This window comes from Megascapheus bottae, chromosome 14 (genome assembly GCF_031878675.1).
Source record: "Megascapheus bottae isolate mThoBot1 chromosome 14, mThoBot2.hap1, whole genome shotgun sequence".
NCBI classification, from domain to species: Eukaryota; Metazoa; Chordata; class Mammalia; order Rodentia; family Geomyidae; genus Megascapheus; species Megascapheus bottae.
The window spans coordinates 42578380-42600461 of NC_143522.1; the positions used below are offsets into that span (position 1 = coordinate 42578380).

General features: G+C 40.5%; 1 protein-coding gene across 6 annotated transcripts in view; it reads right to left on the reverse strand.

The window, feature by feature from the left end:
- Trim9 (tripartite motif containing 9) overlaps nt 1-22082 on the reverse strand; it is a 91523-nt gene that overhangs the window by 1570 nt on the left and 67871 nt on the right. Inside the window, exons 7-12 of one of the 6 annotated variants that reach the window (XM_090345079.1) lie at nt 20705-20843; nt 7925-8113; nt 4860-4901; nt 4411-4434; nt 3018-3321; nt 505-667 (exon numbers count right to left, since the gene is read on the reverse strand). In XM_090345079.1, the coding sequence (XP_090201205.1) occupies nt 505-667; nt 3018-3321; nt 4411-4434; nt 4860-4901; nt 7925-8113; nt 20705-20843 (861 nt within the window). Of the gene's footprint in view, nt 1-504; nt 668-3017; nt 3322-4410; nt 4435-4859; nt 4902-7924; nt 8114-20662; nt 20844-22082 lie in introns of all 6 variants that reach the window. The other 5 variants (XM_090345080.1, XM_090345084.1, XM_090345083.1 and 2 more) reach the window with 5 other exon arrangements.

The window sequence follows — 22082 nt, forward strand, 5'->3', positions numbered from 1 at the left end:
AAGCCCTGTAGGTATGTGTTGATGAGTGAATGAGAACAAAGCATGACAAAAACTTGTGCAGGGTCTGTGTTTGCTCTTCCTTCTGCACTCAGGAGAGAGGAGCAGGAGCATAGAGAAGGTAATGGAAGGTTCTCTATTTTCTTACGGGGACTCCTTCTCCTCAGACAGGCAGGGAGCTCTGTGAGTCATCTCAGTTGTTTGCATGCCAGTTGGTGAAAGGCATTCGTTTCTCCTTAGAGACGAAACTAGAGCAGCCCATGAATAGAACAGAACAGAACAGTTTCCCCCAGGCTGCTCACTAGACAGTGTGCAAGGACAGGGATGGGCTGAAGTTGCAGTGGAATCCTTTAGTTAGCAGAATCGACCCTTTCCCTCTTCTCCCCCACGCCATGCTCTGCATCTGACGCGGTCAGCTTCCCTTGGGGAGGGCTTTGGAACTGACTGGAAGCAGCCTGTGAAGCAGCAGAGCAGAAGTGGCCTTTACACTAAGGGGCCCATGCTTACCTGCACATTCCTGTTCAGGCTGACGGCAGGGAAAAACATGCCCTCCACGTTCTCAAATGCGATGGGGCCTTGCTGCTCATCGTTGATGAAGAAGGTCAAGGTCTTTCGATTTAGGTCAAGGAGGACCCCGATGGTGGCCCCCTTTGTGATTCCTCCCTCGGTTCTGTGGGGGAAGAGAAGAGTGGGATTACCCTGGCTTGTGACTTTGATTCTCTCAGTCTCTCTCTCTCTCTCTCTCTCTCTCTCTCTCTCTCTGGTATGGTGAAGCCAGTGTTTTATAACTGTTCAGAATGTTTGCTTCTCATTCATCTTTTAATTTTTTTTTTTTGGCCAGTCTTGGAGCTTAAACTTAGGGCCTGGGCACTGTCCTTGAGTTATCTCAATGCTGGCGCTCTACCACTTGAGCCACAGCACCACTTCTGGCTTTTCTGTGTATGTGGTACCGAGGAATGGTACACTAGGCAAGTACTCTACCACTAGGCCACACTCCCAGCCCCAAACATTTTTTTTTAAAGCACAATTTTGCTCATAAATTTTAGTGCCACATACTGTACACCTTTTTGTGTACAGTATGTATAGCTGTATATGAGTAAGGTTTTTTTTCTACCCCCACTAATTTCTACTTTCTTGGGGGAGAAAAGCACCCCTAGTGGGATACACAGAGCGAATTCGTTCATCAGGGTCTCTACAACTGAACTTGAGTAGTAGAAAACCAACCACTAAAGTCTGGGAGAAAATAGATTTTTGGCTACTAAAACTCTTGAGTTTAACTATAATACACACTTTGCACAATGATGTGAATTAAACATCATTAAATATAAAATGACTTCATTTGAAAGTCAAAGTAAAGGAGCACTTAGGTTGAACCAAAACGTATGCATAAGATATTAGACTGGGGGGTCTTTGCTCTCCATTAAATAGTGCAAGTCACCTTTGAAACAGTAATTTTTAGCATGTTGAATTTGAAATTGGAAGTTAAGAGGCTCTCTGTAAAATGACAATATGGAAAGAAAATCTTTCCTATAAAGTGAGATAATTATACCACAGGCAAGTTAGTGATTTTACAAAGAACTGTGCATTAAGCTTCATTTGATGGTTTCACAAAATGCTATTAGGTGAGGATGATTGATCTGCCTTCGTGTTTTGAGTCTTGCTACGTCAAGACTGACTTCATTCCCCTCTCAGCAGCACACAGGCATTCAAAGGCACTGCTCACTTCCTCTTGCATGCAGAATAGACTGTACCCAGCTTACAGAGCCATTAGAAGACAGGTTTACAAGCGGCATCTTGTTCACAGGCTTAACAATGACAACACAAGTAACATACAGTTTGCATGCAAGCAGGTGTGTTTAGCTTGAAGAACGTGTTTCTCTGTGTAGTGTGATGATCATGTTCTTATTCATTCTGCCACCCGATGGGAGATGGCATCGGGAACCTAGTGATATCGTTTTTTAAAATGCAAACTGCTGAAGATTTCTGCCTATCTATATCCAATAGGATGTGGGATCAATTTGAAATAGTGTATGCTCACTTCAAGTGACAGTTAATACTGCATATCTGAATGGAGATGTATAGAAACTATCCAAGGGCATAGGAATTGAATCTCCTGTTAGGAAAGGGACAGTGAGCACTGATGGGAAAAACAGAAGCCATAACTTGTTTTCCCTTTGATCTCACTAAACAGAACTGCTAAATTCACATCATTATGTGAGGCACAGTAAAGAAGGTATCCCAGCGAGTGTTTTAGAGTAAGGCAGATGAGTATCCATGGAAGATACTTTCTGACTTAGGAAATCTGAGATAAAATACATTGGAAGAGAACATAATCAAACAAAAAGGGATATGTAGGGGGGGAATTACAGTAAATGGTCAAGTATAATTGTCCTTTAGTGATAGAGGAATATTATACTCTCTTTCTTCAACAAACTGGGTGCTGTAATTCAGACAATAATAAGAGAGCTCTTCAAGTCTAAAACTATCCCAAGTGGCATCCATAAGATACAGCTGAATAGCTGACTTCTATTTTGAGCAGTAATACTGATGATAGTTATAATAAGAACAATGGCTTCTATTTTAAGTGCCTCCACCGTGAGAAATGTTTGTACATCCCACGGGCCTTCAGAACACTCTGAATGGAAAAATATTATGATCTTACTCTGGAGGGTTTGCAAACGCAGGTTTGGAAAAATAAAGTCCCTAAGCCCCAAACACTTTCCTGGTATGTCCTGGTCTGGGTTATAGAACTCTGCCTTGTTTTCCTAGAGTGGACACCCTGGGGATTCTAGGTTCTAGCTCTGGATGGATTATAGCAAGGAGGGGCCAAGGGAAGTGCTTCCATCTTTAGCGCTATGCAAAGATCAAAATGGCAAGACTGATTCCCCTCTACTGCTTAGTACTGACCACCTACCCATCTTCCTCAGTCGTCTATGTTATAGATCTTTGAACTGTGTAGGGCTCTCACTGGTGACCAGAAGCCAACCTGAAGAAGGCTTGGTTTGGGGGCTGCAGGGTACCTGTTGGTGTGCGAGTTGTTGTGCATGAACCAGCTCCGGTTATTGTCCACATACATTGCCCAAGCTTTGTCGTCCTTTCCTAACATCACATCCTTCATCACATCCATGCGAGCCACGCCAAAGGCAGGATCTGGGTGGTTGTCATAGCGATCTATTGTGAGCTCCCAGTAGTGGACGCCTTTGGAGAAGCCAGTCTTCCCTAGCACCACCCGGTCATCGTAGCTGCTGCAGGTCACTGTCAGGTTGTCATTGGAGAAGATGATGTCTGAATGTGCTGAGCCAGGGTCAAAAGCAAACCAGGCCACTGAGAACAACACAAAGGAGGAGGGTTATTAAGACACACTCCAAGAGCTCAGCACTCCTAGGCAGGTGGTGCACAGTGACACTTCTCATGCGGCCATGCAGGGAGATGTCTGGGGTCCAATTTGCCATAAGTGAGTGGATGGCATGTCCTGGGAGATGGTACTCTGTACCAGAAGTGGAGGACACACGACTGATTCAGCAGGGGTTACCTGGCTCAGGCTGCACTCCTGTCCAGGTGATCTGGGAGTGAGGTGGCATGGACTTTGGAAGGTTCAAGTCCCTCTATCTGGTGACTGGCAGAGCAGTGCACCAGAGTCACGAAGGGACAGGGGATAGGCTAAGATGCCTGGGTGACCCCTGAGGCAGGGAAGCTAGACCTGCAGTCCTGGATGAAGGAGGGATAAAACATACTGGGTGAAATCTGGAATCAGCCACTCAGCTGATTTCTACAACTGTCTTGCCGGCTAATGTAGACTAATTATCATGTGTGATTGTGAGTGATTTGAATATAAGACAAGATGCTTACTTCCTAACTTAAAAATGCAAGTTATTCCTAAAACTGACATGTAATGTATTTTGCTAGAGTTGGAGGGTTTGAATGTTAAATGCATGTACAGTTCTTTTTCCTCTTAATTTCTTTCTTTTTTTTGTGTTGAGTGGGGTTTGAACTCAGGGCCACATGCTTTCTAGGCAAGTGCTTTACTACTTGAGCCATACCCCCCAACCCTTTTTGCTTTCAGTTTTTAGATAAGGTGTGGCACTTTTTGCTGGGGACAGCCTTGTAATGCAATCTTTCTACCTATACTCTTGCTTTCTAAATACCTGGGGTCACAGGCATGTGCCACAATGCATGGGGCATGTTTGTTTAAAATGTCATTATCCTTTGGGTCTGAGTTGGCCATGAATCAAAATCTTCCTATCAGCTATCATGTTAAGTATGTGTCACCACATCCAGCCTGTGATGTCCTCAAGTTTTAAATGCTGTCTATTCTGCAGAGATGAAATTGCTGATTCACTGAACCTGTGAGCCATCTAACATGTATACTTCAGTTTTTGCTACTTTTTGTAATAGAATAAGGGTATTCCATACCTGCCAACAGCTTTTTAATGTCAACTGTTGTCATTCCAATGAAAAGCATGGGGAGAGAAATAGGAAGCAAAATTGACATTGATAAGAAAATGTCTCTTGACAGACTAATAGCAAAAAAGGGCTCCACTGAAAATGTGACACACTAAGCAGCTGCTCTGATTTGTATTTTTATAGGTATTTTTGTACCCAAATACAGATTTAGTGCTCATAAAGATTGCTGTGCACTGATGTATAAGAAAATTGGTTGGGAAAGGTAAAGTTCAAGGCATAACATTAAAAAATAAAACAGGCATTTTTTTCACCCAAGAATTTGAGAAACTATGATTGGGTTGGAGTGACAATTTGACAATTTTATTTACATAATATAAGCTACTACCATTTATTTCAGGAAGGAAATTGACATAGCAGTCACATAAATGAAAGATAACAATTACAATAAGTATACTTGCCTAATTGAGAGTAAGGTGCAGACTGTGTCTCAAAATTGCATCCTATAAAGAGATACTACACATCAAAGCTATGCAACAACCATTTTGGAGAAAAATGTATACATTTAAAAAGCACCAACTAAATATAGTCATTGGAGGCCTGATTCATGGAAAAAAACAAAAACCCTTTCATGTACCTTTTTTGAGTGTGTGTGTGTGTGTGTGTGTGTGTGTGTGAGAGAGAGAGAGAGAGAGAGAGAGAGAGAGAGAGAGAGAGAGAGAGAGAGAGAGAGAGAGAGAGAGAGAGGGAGTGAGTTGGTATTGGGGCTTGAATTTAGGGACTCATGTCCTCACTTGATTTATTTTGTTCAAGGATTGCACTCTACCACTTGGACCATAGCTCCTGTTCTGGCTTTTTGGTGATTAATTAGATATAAGACTCTTAGATTTGTCTGCCTGGGTTGGCTTCAAACCAGGATCCTTAGAACTCAGCGTCCTTGAGGAGCTAGGAATAGGTGGGCATGAGCCACTGGTGCCCACCAATGTTTCTTTTTCTTTGCTGGATAAAAATTGCTTCTCTACTCTTTCCAAATGAAAAACACATGCGCCTACACTTTAATAAATCATTTACCAATTGATTATGAACACTGTAGCTTAAGTGTTCATTATCTTCCAAGTTCAATCATGGCCACAACATTTTCTATACTATGAGGGTTGATTTTTGAAAGTGAAATAAAATTTTTCCAAAACGAAATGGAGAAGCCACTGGATTTTGGTAAATTCTGCTTTATTTTTCTATCCTAGCTGTTCTAATTTTGGCTGTTGCCAAAGGGTTTTTTCTTTTTGCTATTGTTGTGGTTTTAGTCCAAGAAAAGGGAAACACGTCTTAAACATGTAATATAATCCAGTCTCTATGTGAGTACAGCTGATAATTATTAATAATGATGTAGAAGGAATGTTTTTAAACATGTCTCTTTCTTAGGTTGCTTTACTATATCAACCCTTCACACATGAGGGAGAAGACGTGAGCTCCTAGGAGGGGCTCAGAGGGCTTCTGGAATCACACATGGAACTTTTCCCAATCCCTTCTGTGAGAGCTGAATAACACACCAGATGAAGCTGTCCTAAGGTAGATGAAGGTGATCTGGTTTTAAAATGCTAAAAGGATGTGTGATCAACAATTTTTAGAAAAGGTACTTTTGATGAGCACATCATGTAATGTGTTTCCAATCTAATTAGGCCCTGATATATGTAATCCGAAAGCAACTGAAGAATATGCACTAAATGACTGAAAAGGAACATTAAGTTTGGCCTAGTGGTAGAGTGCTTGCCTAGCATGCACGAAGACCTGTTCAATTCCTCAGTACCACATACATAGAAAAAAAGCTGGAAGTGATGCTGTGGCTCAAGTGGTAAAGCTCTAGCTTTGAGAAAACCCAAGGACAGTGCTCAGGCCCTGAGTTCAAGCCCCAGGACTGGAAAGAAAAGAAGGCTGAATTAAAAACAAAACTGAAAGCTTATGGCCTTTCTTTGGCTAGCTTATTTGATTCTGGATGAATTCCCCTGCAAGAGAATAATTTTCTCCCAACTCATGGCTACTTCTATGTCATATCAATCTCTATTCTTGAATTAGAGAATAGTAAGGACAGAAAATGCAGAGTTTTAAACTGAATTTCATATCCAGGGTTGGGAATAAATTTGCATGTAGCATGTGAATAGGGCTTTTAAAATTTTTACATGAACCATACCTTCTGCAAGTCTTTGTTTCTAAAACAAATTTTCTGAAGTCTTTATACTACTTTTAACACACCATCATACATTGAAGATTCAATGATACAACTAAAGCAGTGGTATTAAATATACCCAGCAAATATCCCCCAGGCCCACATTTCATTTTATTCTTGAGACAATATGCATTACAAAGACTTCCACAGTAGTTTAGTACATTAGACACAAGTGAAGAATTCCATAACAAAGCATGTGGGAAAGCCAGTAGTGCACAGAAAAACAATAAGAAACAGAAAAGCACAAAGGAAAATGTCATTATTAAGAGAGCCTGAAGTCCCTGCATCCCTTTTTTGCACTGTCATGCAGTGGCCTTCTTCATTCCAGGATGTGGGATGAGCCAAAAGAACAAAAGAAAAACCAAAAGAAACCTTGGGAAATGGGCAATGCGCATCGCATGTATCCATGATTACAATATAGGCCTGAAGAGATCAAATAGGTCTGCAACTTAGATATTTGAAGAGCTAGGTTTGAAGCTAGACAGAGCTGATTGTGACTAACACAAGTCTAGCTTTCCTGAAATTAGTCCTGAGTCCTGTCACAACCAGCTTGGCTGAGAAACTTTCTGAGGCCGCACCATTTGATTACAGGGTTTTTGGGCATTCGGCATCAGGAATGAAATATTTCTAATTTAGCTAGCAGTGGTCCCTGCCCTTTGGTAAAAAAACAAAAAAAAGACAAAAAAACCCAAAACAAACCCATCAGCCATGAGCCCCAGTTCCTGCCAGCAAGTGCGGGCTTTTGCAGAAAAATATCTCCAACTTTCTGCCCTCAAGTTTGCCTTCTCTGTAGGATGCATTCTGCTGTTGATGTGTTTTTCACTTTTAACAAAAAAGATCTCTTGAGTCTATGTTTAATCAGACCACTCCAGGCTGGATGCACTGATCCAGTCTCCCAGACATCACTGGTTTCCTGGATACAGGGGGTTGCAAACCTCCAAACTACTACCATGGCTTCTACTCAGCCAGTGCCTGTGCCGTGCTGTGCCACTGCATGTAATGATAGAGCGAGTTACCCATAGTGGTACCCGCTTGTGCAAAAAAAGAACTACTTTGCTCATCACTTTCCAGTGCCGTTGCAGATGGACCACAGCTCCATGGTGGGTCCTCATACCACACAAACAAGAACAGCACAAAGCTCCATCATTCCAATGCTCTTCACACTGGAAGCAGGCCACAGACACAGAGACCAGCTCCTCCCCCTCACCACGCACATGAATGGCAAGAACAAAACATGGGTTTCAGAGAGAGATGCCTTCAAGGCACAGAGATGGAGAAGAAAAATCTGACAGCTCAGCTCACCGGGTGCATTGAGAGACTGTAAAGAAGAATGCAAGCTCAGCTGGTGGGGTGAGGATCGGAAATCAAAGTAGGATCTCCCGGGGAAGCTGGGTTGTAGATTAAGGGTAGAGGAGAAAGGACTCATTCTACGGAGCGGCAATCTTTCCGAAGGCACTGGAAAAGGGAGGGTCTGTTCTTCTGAATCTGTGTCTAAATGTAAGATCAATGCAAACTAGAGATCAGAAATCAGCTACCTTTCCAGGCCCATTCCCCAACACCTCCTGACCAATGCATTCATATAAAGCCTCTTCTGCCCACACGGCCACCAGTAGTAGCAAAGTAAGGTATCTAGGAGCTGGCAGGGAATTCTTACCAGGTCAGGCCCCAACACCATAGGACACTTCCAACATCACAGGCAATCGTTTTTTCACTCTCCTCCCCATTTTTTTTTTTGGTGACAGTGAAGTGTTTTCTTAAAGATTTTCTTTTAATTAAATGAAGTATTTTGAGTTGATTTTTGAGTAAATTTGATCCATTAATGACCAAGAAGAAATTAATACTTTATCCACTTCAGCTACTTTAGAAATGACTATATAACAATATTTTCTGAAAGAGATTCCATTTAGGATTTATTTATTTTTTTTTTACAATAAAAGGGATCTATTAGGATTCATTTTACAAATGGTTCCTTATTTCTCCTTCCTCTGTAAAATGTTTATCCCCCTTCAATGGATGAGATGATGTTCTATATTAGCAACTCAAGATTTGATCTCTGAATAGAGAAAAGCCATGGCATTGGCCTACAAAGACAAGGCTGGGCAAATAATCGAAGACTGAGCCTTTCTTTATTTTGAATTATGATCAGACCCTAGGGATATCTTCTCAGGTGCTCTAATAATAATAAACTGGGAGCAACGAGGAGGAACATTGGTGTGAAGTATCTAATTCTTTTCAGATTAGTTTGATATAGAGATCATTGTTATATCAGAGAAAGATCATACCAATTACTTAATTATCTTTTCTCTTTGTCAAATGATAGCTGTTTCATGCAGTACTGTGGTCTGATCAGAGATGATTGTTTCATCAATTGAAGCCTTTTTAAAACTCAGTTTAAAGTAAAAGTTCAGGAACTTCAGACAGCATAATAGATCATGTTTCATGATCTAACTCCTAAAGCAGCTTTTTTTCCCATTTAAGAATAATTCTATTTTGGTAGGTATTGCTAGGAATATTTTTCTGGCTTGAGTCTATTAGTAGCTCTTTGTTGCTGTATATCTTTCTCCTACTGAAATGGGACTCTGCGTTTCAAACAAAATATAAGCAGAGTGCATGGGTGTATGATAACATAATCCTTTTTGAGGAGCTGAGGACAAGGGCCTTTGGAAGCTTTAATATGGCTAAGAAGTGACGTTATTTTTATTCCTGAACTCATAATATTAAAGTTAGCTTTCCAGACTTTGGACTTATCATTGGGGATTTTTTTTCTCTAACTATAAACCAAATCTTAGAAAAAAGGGATTTCTACTTATGAAGTGAAGGCTTTATATCCCCAATATTAATGGAGTAAAGTTTTCTATCTAAACTTCATATCGTTTGGATGACTTGGCATGTATAACTGTCTCTTAGCAAAGATACTGTCATATCCAAACATCAAACATTTATGTCATGATCAACTCAAGGGAGAAATAAGTCTCTTAAGTTTAATGGCAAAACTTGAAATATAAACCCAGGGGTTTCTTTTAAGAAGAGAAGGTATTTATTACAACTGTAGTTGTATTCACAAAAACTTTTTTATTAACGAGAAGTTTACTTGATTTCACCAGAATTGACAATCACTTCATTATACTAAAATACTCATTGCCTTGAAAATAAAGAAAAAGGATATATATGGTATGATGAATTTCAGAGAAAATCACTGGAAAGCCCATGAAGAGGTGTACCAAACCCAGGATTTGAGAATGATATCCAATTATGTAATGAGTTGTACTCACCTTTCTATTTTCAGCACCAGGAAGAACTCAGAGTTGGTAATAACACCACTTTGAGGAATAGGGGCAGGTAGTGTATAGAGTCATAGCTCCACCATAGCTCCATAGGATCAGTGGCTTGGCACTAAAATGGCACTGACATGTTCTTCCTGTCCTTTTATGTGGACCCATTGTTTACTGGTAGCCCAACTGTTCTGACTCCTTTTACTCTTGCACTATGCCCTCTACTCAGGCAAACCGTTCAAAACTCAGATTACCCAATGATTCCATATTTGTTTCTAAGTTTTTATTTATTTCTCCATTTATTCTGTCTTGTTTCATTCCAGCTTCACTCTTACCCATTTTTTCCCAAGTAGTTATCTATAAAACCAAACTAAAAAAGCAAATCACAACCAACCAAACAAAAAACAAAGCCTAACTTTCCATGAGAACATTCTAAATAAGATAACACTTTCCACCACATTCTCCCTTCATATTCCTCCCTATGATCACAAATGTCCAGCCAGCTGTCTCCAGGTCATCAAGCTGCTTCTTATGATCGTAAGTTACAAAAGTCTTAGAGGGAAGACACTGATCTCAGTAACATCTGTAGTTATTGTCTGTTGTCATTGTTTATGTTGGTCCCCTTGGGGAGCTCCAGTCACTAGGCAGTGTAATGGGGCTACCTGTAATAGATGGTAAGAATCTGAGTTCAGTCACCAAGTCCCTTAGTTGTCAATTTTCTGGGCGAAATAGTCTATTTCAACCATTTTCTATTTCAATCCTTTTCCTTCACTTAACTAGTCATGTCATTCTGAACATACTGAGACATGAACCAAAAACAATATAACAGTATTGACAGTAGTATTGCCACTTCCTGGTTTAGCCAAATCATACCTACATTCATATGGAACATAAGTACAAGTATCCCAGTAATACTCTGTGTTATGTAAGGAATGTAAAAAGAAGGTATATTTGTGTGTGTGTGTGTGTGTGTGTGTGTGTGTGTGTGTGTGTGTGTGTCTTCTTAGCAGTGCTTGACCTTGGGTCTCTACTCTTGTTGGGGCATTTTTTTGCTCATGGCTGGTTGTCTACTACTTGAACCATACTTCTACTTCCAGGTTTTGCTGGCTAGTTGGAAATAAGAGTACCTAAGATATGTGTCCCTAGGCTGACTTCAAATCTTGATCCTTAGATCTCAGCTTCGTGAGCAGCTAAGATTATAGGCATAAGCCCCTGACACCCAGTTTCCCTTTAAATTTTTTTTTTAAATTTTTTTGTAGTGTTAAGCATTGGATTCAAGGCTTCTCTACCACCTGAGTGACACCTCATCTTCACCACTCCCTTACTTCAGAGAAAGATTTTCAGTCGTTTTTATTCTATTAGTTAGGAGAAAGAGGAACAAGATTCATTTTTTCAATATACATGATAGAGAACTGTATCTCAATTCACAGCTAAAGTCCATGAGGACAATAATGATGAAGACAAGAAACTCTTTTTTTTTGCCAGTCCTGGGCTTGAGCTCAGGGCCTGAGCACTGTCCTTGGACTTCCTCAAGGCTAGAGCTCTACCACTTGAGCCTCAGCACTACTTCCGGCTTTTTTCTATGTATGTGGTACCGAGGAATCGAACCCGGGTCTTCATGCATGCTAGGCAAGCACTTTAACCACTAGGCCAAACTCCCGGCCCCAAGAAACTCTTTAAGAGATGGCTATTATCACGTTGTATTTCACCACATGAATGATTCCTGCCTGGTTGAGCCTTGCAGAGCTAAAGCAGTTTGGTGTAGAAGGGCAATGGAATGGCCCTATTCAGCGATAACTGTATATGGAGACTCCATACACATTGATTACTCTAGGACAGGGACTGTGTTCATAATGCTAATATGCTGAAACATGCTTTTTATGTACTGTGTCAGTGACGATCATTTTCTTCTTGCTCTTTCTAGGACTTTATTCCCTTAGCTTGTGGCAGAGGCCTCTGCTTAAAAGACACTCAAGAATTACCAAAACTGGCAGTGAGTAGTAGCATATGCCTTTAATCTCAGCTATTCAGGAAGGATTTTGCTTTGATAACCTGTGCTAAACAATAATAAAGCCTGAGATCAAGAAACAAGATCCTTGGTAGCCTCAGACCTCAAGGTCTGGGCATAACTTACATGAAAAATAAAAGTAAAAAAGGAGCTGATGTCATGGCTCACATGGTAGAGTGCCTGCCTTGTAAGTATGGGGCCCTAATAAAAGGAAGAACCCTTGGAAGAAAATATGATTCTATGTTGACTTTTGGGTTCAAGGAAAAAAAAAGGAGTATCTGGATGGTATACTCTGGCTCATTGTATATTTCTTTCATTTGTCCATTAACTGGCACTTCATGAAAACACATATCTGATAAACATTGTATGAGAACTGAGTAGTTGGGTCACATGAAAAATCTGGGGAAAACTGGTGTCACATTATTATTATTATTATTATTATTATTATTATTATTAGCTGTTGTTGTTATTGTTGATTGTAGGGTTTGAACTCAGGGTCTGGGTGCTGTCCCTGAGTTCTTTTCGGCTCAAGGTTAGTGTTCTACCACGTTGAGCCATGGCACCACTTTCAGTTTTCTGGTGGTTAATTAGAGGTAAGAGTCTCACAGGTTTTCCTGCCTGGCTTTAAATCTAGATCTTTAAATCCTGAGTAGCTAGGATTACAGGTGTGAGCCAATGCTTAGCTGGTGTAATATATTACAGAGAGGTTTTTTCCTCTGCAATTTATCATAGAATAAATTTATTATTTTATTTTCCATAGTAGATATTTCAGTTTTTAATAAAATATTACCAGAATAGAATGTAAAAAATTCTGGCAAAGAGAAAGAGTTTGAAAAGAAGCATAGTATCCACAACATAGAACAAGCCAGTACCTTTTTCCCTGTCCTGGGGCCCGTGAGAAATTTTCACTATGAGGCTGTGTATTACAGTGAGTTTTTATACTTCTCATTTCATGTCGGCACTTTGATCGAGTATAGAATGCTAAAGTTTTTTTTAATCCTGCAACGTGATTATTATGATCTATAAGGTATTATGCTAGGGAGTGGAAGAGGAAAAGCAGAGATGGAAGGTTCTTGTGACAATGTATGTCAATACAACTTCCTTTGACCCTTGATGGAAGGAAGCCCTGGGTGTCTTTCCTGTCTGGCAGTAAATAGTTTTATAATTGAGCAACCAAGGCCTCCTGTTCCAGCAAGTGAACTGCATTTTAGAGCAGAGTGAAGCAAGATGTCACTGAGAACTGTACAATGGTATTAAAGATGAGTTTCAGTTCCTTACAAACCAGCTGTAACATAATTTGCTTTTGTTGGGGAGATTTTAAAATAGACAAAGGAATGAATGAAGAAGGAGGCTCAATATTTTTAAATGATCTGTTAAAGAAGCTGAAGTCACAATTATGTTCAACTGGTACACAATTTATAACAAAACATGGTATTTTAAGCTTTCTTAAATGTGGCATTAATTGCAATGGAGAAGTAAGAAACAAATGTGTTTTGAAAACCTCATCTTAAAAAGAATGAAACAGTTCTTCCCTCCCCAGGACAGCTACGTACCTCATCACCAAGTCCTCCAGTCCAATTTAGAATACCCGTGGCATTATTTCTAAGCAACTATAATCAAAAGAACTGAAATTACCCTGTATCTTAATTAGGCACACAAATTTCCAAAGGTTTAAACTGCTCCTCAAACGTCAACTGCTAAGCCCAAGTCCCAGAACCCAAACCAGTTTTGGATCCAATTCAGTCCTATGGAAAAATTTTAAAATTTCTTGGGATATAATATATGCTGTCAAAATTAAAAGAAGCCAAACACCAGTGGCTCACTCCTATAATCCTAGCTACTCAGGAGGCTGAGATCTGAGGATTGCATTTCAGAGCCAACCCAAGCACAAACAGTCCCTGTGAGACTCTTATCTCCAGTAAACCACTCAAAACTGGAAGTGGTGCTGTGGCTCAAGCAGCAGAGTGATAGACTCAAGCACAAAGAGGCTCAGGGACAGGGCCCAGGACCTGAGTTCAAGCCTCACAATGGACAAAAAATAAAAGAAGAGAGCATTTGTCTCTTATGGGCTATGAAATTAATCAGGATTTCTCTCACTTTGCATATTGTAAAATTTGCTCAAATTTGATCAGGTATGATTTACTGTCCTTGAGGCTTTTGCATGTTCTTCTGACAAAAAAAAAAAAATTTGGAGAGGCCCAGCTGCTCTGGGTTAGGAAATGTAAAGTATAGGCATGAAAAAAATGTCTTTAATGACCCATATACTTTCCTTTACCTACTATTTTCTATTAGTGTTCAATTTTTCAGAACTTTTAGACTTGGTAAGACCCTTGGAGGAGGCAGAAGGTATCTAATGCGGCCTCTCTGATTATCACTAATTTTTTCTTCCCCACTTCCTTCCAGTTGAAATCAGGAAATCCAGAAAGCTTCTGTGAATAAATAGTTCTATGGCTTAAACACACGCAAGTCTCCAAGTCCAGATGGCATCTGGAGTAGCTCTGAAGGACCTCAAAGAGGTAGCTCTAACATTCTCTTTCTTTGACAGATATTAACTCATCTCTGTAGGCCAAGAGCATTCATGGCAGCACTTGGGGAGAAGGATTCTCTCTGGGAGTGCTGCTGGCCTGGGAGGAGGCAGGAGAGGTGGAGGAAGCAAAGAACTTTGGAGATGCACAGACCTGCATACTATGCTGGCTATGACAGCCACTCTCTCATTTTCTTCTTAAAGCAGGAATGTGATTCTTTTTGAGAAATCTAACCTGACTCTATGAAAGCATTAGAGCCCGACATCTGGCCTTCTAGATGCTCAGATAGGGTGGCTACCGAATGTGCCTTGGATTTGATTGGATACTTTTAGTAACAGAGCAGGTAGACTTAGGCCCATTTCCCTTCTCTTTCCTTTGCTTAAATACAACTGGCCATTACCCAAGTGCACTGTCCTAGATGTTGAAAGTTGAGAGAACTGGATTGGAAATGCCACGTAACTTCTCAGAAGTTCATTTTCCCTACACAGGGAGTAAGAAGTATAAAGGGAGTATGAAGTAATAACTTCATAGGATATGGCAGATAGAAAAATGGCCCACCCCAAATGTTCAAATCTGAATCCTTTTTGCATTTGGTACCCTTACAGGGTAAAGGCAGAGGACTTTGCAGATGTGCCTAAATTAAAGCTCTGGAGGCAAGGAGAGTGTCCTGGCAATGTAGGGACACTAAAATAATCACAATGGTCCCTAAATAAGAAAGGTTGAGGGTGTGGTCAAGAAAACAGCACTGAATCTTATGCTAGAGGAAGATAAAAATGCCTCAGGGGGGATATAGTCCTGCTGATACCTCACTTTTAGCCTAGTAGGATTTTGACCTCTGGATCTTGAAGGTTAATAAATGTGCATTGTTTTAAGGCACCAAGAATGTGGTAACTTGTTATAGCAGAAATAGAAGATAATTAACACATACTGTGACCCCAGCATAATGCAGCTGCAGAGTATAGGAGGGATGTGCACATTTGCATTGAAGATAGAGATGTTGTCTGTCATCTATTTCACTGTGTCAGGGAGGAGAGATCTTTTTCTGTAGGACCTTTGAATAAAACACGAGTGGATAGACTTTATATGACTGTTCCACTGTATTTTAGCATCCTAGAACCCAGGGCTTTGTGCATGCTAGGCAAGCACTCTACCACTAGGCCACACTCCCAGCCCCTCTCAGTTAACTTCCCTCATCTCTCTTCTAAGGGGATGCCTTTAATCTATTATGACTTTAGCAAATGAGTCAATGAGCTCAGTGGACTAGTTCATAAACTAAGAATGAATGAACAAGGGCTTTGTGTTCCTACCTTCCCAACAGGTAATAAATTGTTCTTCATAGTTGCAAGATTGCAATCTAGATTGTTGGGTGGCTTTCTTATTTCCAGAGAGGTGAGTAGTACCATAGTTTTTGTGATTGAGCAAGGTGCCATAAAGTTTGGGAAGAAGGAGAAATAAGGCCACAAATTCTAAAGTTAATGTGCCTGTGACCTGGGCCAAGCTTAGTTGTCCAATCTAATTAAAGCAATCAATCAAAATTTCTGACTATTTCCTTTCAGTATCAGCTCAAGGCACATTTTCAAAGTTTTTGCCTTGTCTCTTTGGATGTTTCTCTTTCTTACTTCCTCTACGAAGTCTTCTTTCCTCACTAGATATCAATTTCCTGTGGAATTCATTGCAAATTATTTCCTGTAGTTGTTAGAATAGCCTATGAAAATATAAAGTAAAATTCTCCTAGGAACATTTTTATTTTTACAAGAGTGTGCATGGTTGCTATGTGCTGGTGGGTCACACCTATAATCCTAGCTACTCAGGAGGCTGAGATCTGAAGATCGAGGTTCAAAGCCAGCCTGGGCACTAAAGTCCATGAGACTCTTTATCTCCAATGAACCACCAGAAAACCAGAAGTGGTGCTGTAACTCAAGGGGTAGGACAGTAGCCTTGAGCTCTGAAGAGCTCAGGGATAGCGCCCAGGCCCAGAGTTCAATTCTATGACCTACAAAAAAAAAAAAAAAAGAGTCTGCCTGGTTAACCAAAATTAAACCCTTAGCTGGGCACTGATGGCTTATGTCTATAATCTTAGCTGCTCAAAAGACTGAAATCTAAAGATACTGGTACAAAGCTAGCCAGGGCAAGAAAGTTCATGAACCTCTTGTCTCCAATAAGCCACCAACAAGCCAGAAGTGGAGCTGTGGCTCAAGTGGTAGAGTACTAGCCTTGAGCAAAAAAAGCTCAGAGACAACATCCAGGCTCTGAGTTTAAGTCCCAGGACTAGCATCACACATTCATGGTAGACTATCTGTCTGGAAAAACATTTTGGAATTCAGGACTTCAGAAGTGTTCAGACCCTCTAGTCCAGTATCCACTTCAAAGAATCTGTCCAAAGAAAAGAATCTTTTTTTTTTTTTTAACATAGAGAAGAGTATGTCTTGTGTAGTGGTTGAAATCCTCCATCTTCTGCTTTCCCTGAGGATGGGTGGGGGAGCAAGTATGGGGAGCAGCCCCTTGGCTTTGAGAGCTGAAAAGAGAGGCATCTCAGGAACTTTTTGTCTTACCTAGTAAATTGAGCCTTAGGAATACTGCCTTTGCTCTAGTTCATGTCTCTTAGATTAAAAAAAAAAGTACCTTCTGTTTAGGTAGGCAGAAATGTACTGGGGAAAAATAAACAGGAAATATCGTACCCTGTGCTCAGCCTTGTGTCATTATTTTTGGTGGGAGTAAAGTCTGTCGTGCAGAATGAGCCTCAGCACACTGTGTTAAGAAGGCCTCATTACATAACGTTACAGATGCTTCCTAAGCCTGGGACATGGCTGTAATGACAACCGCACGAATGCCTTTAAAACTATGTACAATCAAATTTGTGGGCCTCATTTTAAATTTTGTTTTTTTTTTTTTTTGCTGATTCTGCCTTTATTTGAAATTTCGATTTGGATTTTCATCCCGGATTCCTCAAACCCATTTGAGTCACTTAAATATCACATGCAGATGAAGTCCATCTTTATCATTGTCCTTTCGGAGTCTGCCTTTACTGTGCCAACCCAGGAAGTGTCTGGCTCAGCTCACCCCAATCACCCAGGCCTGGGGAAGGGTCACTACCAGTTTCCTAGAAAGGCTTCCAAGAGGCAACCTGGCTGGCTGGCCCTTGAACACTGCGGGCCAATGTCCCCTAGGCAAGGTCTCAGCAGGTGGGTGACAACTCCAGCCTGAGGCTTTGGTGGAGTCTACCTCGCTTGTCCTTGGTGCTGTGATTTTTGGCCAGGGTGAGTTCTCTCTGGATTAAAATATTTTTAACAGTTATATTCCTCCTCCATATAGGATAATTTGGTTAAGATCTAGGGCCAGCTTTATCTGCATGGCTGTCTTAGCTACCTCTTGCAGGTATCTGTTTTCAGGGAACTAACCAACCTTGAACTTATATAATGTACTTTCCTTTTCTTTTCCCTTAGGGTAATACATTCTTTAAATTTTCCATTGGATTAAATTATTTTTGATTGTTTTCCTGATTAATCAGGAAATTTCAATTTCCTATAAACCATGCCTTCCTTCCATTTTGTTTTTGTTCACATGCCCATCAGGGTGTGTAGGTACATAGCTAATTATGTTCTTATTTGTTTTAGGTCTGTTTTTCGCACATGTAAGCTCCACAGAGAAGAGGGCCATCTATTCAACACTCTCTGCCTATAGATTAGCACAGTGAGCAATTACAAGCACTGATCAGACAGACAGACAAATAGATAGATCAATGTGCTTTTGAGCGAAATGGATTCCAACTCAGAATAATGTGGCCTTTCAGCCTCTCCAGTATAATGTTAACTTAGGCTGATAGAGTATTAGTGATAAGTGATTTAAACCTCAGACTAACTGCATGGAAAGAAGTTAGATCTGCTATAATGTCTATGACATAGACTTTATGACCTAGAAAGGAACTGCTTCTTGCTAAGAAGGATGTATAAGATTCTTCTTTATAGTACAAAGTCAAAATAAAACTTCCCCCAGTACTGACAAAGAAAAACTATCTTTGAAGTGAGCTTTCCGAGAACTGCAAGAAATAACACAAAGTATCACTGCAATGAACTTATCAGAAATCTATGATAGGATTTTTCTCATCAATTTGAAAAATGTTATAACTATTTAAATCTACAGGCTTTCTCTATTGTAACAGATGGATTAAATCTTCTTTGTCAAAGTAAATATTACCTATGGCTTTTCTCGTTTTCTAAATTTTCTTAGAATGAGGGAAAAACAAATAGAACAAACCAAAGTTAAGGAGAAAGTATGTGTGTGAACTTTATTTCATCATGAGAAAATCACTTCTGTGCAGTAACAGAGAATACTGATGTCTACATGATGATAGAGTTTGCTTTGTATTCCGATACATACCTTATATTTGTACACAACATATAAAATCCATGGAGGAATTGAACGTCTACAGTACAGTTTCTTTGTTGATAGAGAACTTGTTCCATTAGTTTCATTTAGAAAATGACCCCCCAACTCTGCGACTGTGATAGCAAGGATCGCAGTTTCAAATCCTGTAATTTATTAAGTTAGACACCATAATCTTATGAACATGAAAAGAAACTTAAGAAATTACATCCTCCTGTTGGATGAAAGGAGAGACAGAAGCACTTAGAATGCTATGCTAATAACTGATTTTTGTGAAATAGTTACGATTCCTCTAGTATACTATGAGTAAAGATGGTTTTTCTATAGGTCTGATGACATATATTAGCAACACTGTTGCATGGTATCTCTGCTGGCATGCACTGAACTTTTCAATCTGACCGTCTTGTGCACAAGTGGGAAGTGAGGCCATTGCCGCTAGGGGCTTCTGCATTGCTTCTAGGGAGAAACAAACAAACAACAAATCCTTGGGATAGCTTTTGCCTTTTAGCATGGTATTTTGGGAAAAGAAGCAACTGCTCTAAATGGATAGGTCACCATGGAGAGAAGTTGCTAAAATGAACATTCTAGGGTAAATTCTAGCTACCATGCTACTGCAATCTAAATGAGACTATATTATGCGGATATTTTTCCTTTAACAAATACTTTTCTTTGAACAGTATCACAGACTTACAACTCCCCAAAGCACTGTCTTCACAGGCCGGGGCCTGCCCCCTGGCTGTGGAATTCAAAGTTGTGCTTATTTTTAACCATGTGGACCACTTTAGGGGTGACTGACACATGTGGAAAGTGGGGATGCCCATCACAATTCTTCTAGCTAACATCTTGAAAGAAAAACAAACAAACAAACACACAAATCAACAAAGTTGTGCAGAGGTCAGCTCTGGAGAATAGCAATGGGGTGGGAGGTGACTTTTATGATTAAAATGACACCCCAGAGTCTCAAACTGCTTTGGCACCAGTCACAAATACCTCTAGATAAGTTTAATATCATTAATAGCATGTGTTGTAGTAGCTCTTAAGATGACAATGTTAATTGCCTCAGAGGTTCTACTTGGCCATCAAATTCAGGCCTCTCTCCTGAGGAGGATTATGTGTCTTTGATGACCAAAATATTTACAGTCTAGCCAAGGAGCAAATGTCCTCTGAAGATTAATCCTGTGCAGTGCGCCTAGGCAGCCTAACCACTTCTAGAGGGACTGGAAAAGATGTAAATGGCGAGGTATTGTGCAGTTGTTTGTCTCTTCCTGTTAGATGCCCACAGGAAATCTCGGTCCTGGTGCCGAAGGCCTGGGCTTTGGGTAGGAAATAGAATCAGTCCACGCTGGTTAAGTCAAGAGCGGCCGGCAGGGCCCTTTGTCAAATGGCTCTAGCACCCCACACCCACTGGAAACACATTCAGTCATACAAATCCACAACTGGAAGGAACCTGGATACCACTCCCCCCACCTACCCCCACCCCCAAACAAGCGAGCACTACAAAGAAATTGAGAATCATCTGGGCAAAACTGGCAAGAGATGTGGATTGGTGGAGAATGGGAACCTGCTCTAGAGCCTAGATAACATCCGTCTCATAACCAGTGCCTCGTTCAGGCCTTCAGTCTGAGCTTCTTCAACTGGAGCTTATTTAGTGTTATCAAAGGAAGCCGACGGCCCAAGCCATTGGAACTGTCGATGTGGAATCTTTGGTTTGCTCACATCCACATCCCATGAGCTCTCTAAAGGCAGGAGAGGAACAGCGGCTCGGTGGCCGAGTGCAGAGCAAGTCATGGAAACGCTTGAGGAATGTGGGCAGTGGTGGGGTTACCTCCGAGCTGCCAGCCACGTTAGATGCCACGCAGTTCTCGCTCGGAGGGATACTGCTGAAGGGCCTTACCCTCAGACGTCTGCAGGACCAGGGTCTTGCTGTATGGACTGACTCCTGTTTTGTTGAAGGCCTTCACTCGAGCGTTGTACGTGCTGTTGAAGTGAAGACCATCCACCGTACACATTGTCTCTTTTCCGACATATACTTCCTGGGGTCAACAAACAACAGGATCCCATTTAATATGAACTCTTGGGAGAAATGAAGAAGGCAAGGACATGGAGTAAGGTCAGGAGCTGGAGTTTTACATCATCAGCCTCATCTGGATTTGAATCTTGTTTTTAACCTTGTCTTTTTAAAGCCTCATCTTCTTAAAGCCTCAATTACCCAACTGGTAAAAGAGACAGGAATGTCCACCTTGTTTGGCATTGGTGTGAGACTTATATTAAAGGTATAAGTGCAGACTGATTGGCATAGTGCCTTTCATTTCACAAGGCTGGGTAGTTTAATGGATGGTCAATTGTTAACAGTGAGGGATTATAAAATTAAATTAGAGATGGGAGTGGTAGGGTATGCCAGTAATCTCAGCATTTTCAAAGAGTCTATAGAGTTTGTAGCCTGGGCTACATAGCAAGATCTTGTCTAAAAACAAACAAAAACATGAAGAAGAAGAAGAAGAAGAAGAAGAAGAAGAAGAAGAAGAAGAAGAAGAAGAAGAAGAAGAAGAAGAACAACAACAACAACAACAACAACAACAACAACAACAACAACAAAAAGCTCTCAAAATAATTTGGATTTATGGCTGAGATTACGCCTATTCTTAATAATTTGACATTTATATTTTCCACCTGCTGAGCTTTTCATCTGTCAGTGTGATTTGTAAAAGCCATGTGTGAAACATGAGCACAGGAGGGTGGTCGCTATGCTGTTTATATACTGGTGGCTTCAGGAACAGTCACAAAGACTCAAAAGCAGAGGGGTGTAGGTTTTCATCACAGTACAGAGAGGAGGAGAAGGCTTGACATTTCAAAAGCTTAAAAATAAATCCTAGTATAATGCATTGTTAGCATAGGTTAGGCTTTTGCTTCCAGCTTCAGCTGTGTGCTTTGCAAAATTATGCTGATGAAATGAGTAAAAATAATTTATATTCAACTCAGTCTTAAAATGACAACTCTCTGGTGGGCTACCTAAGAGGATTGGGCTCTGGGACTGGCCCACCAATTCATTACTACTGCAGCAGTAACAAAAATCTAAACTGTTATGTATCTCATTCAGTGCTTCTCAAATTTCATGTGCATATGAGTCACTTGTAAATCTCATTAAAATGCAGTTTTGATTTAGTAGGTCCTCAGAATAGGCTCTGAAATTCTGCATTTTTAATAAGTTATAAGGGGAAATAGGAAGAGGAAGCAGCAACTGCATTTTAGGAATAAAGCAAGTTATAACCTGA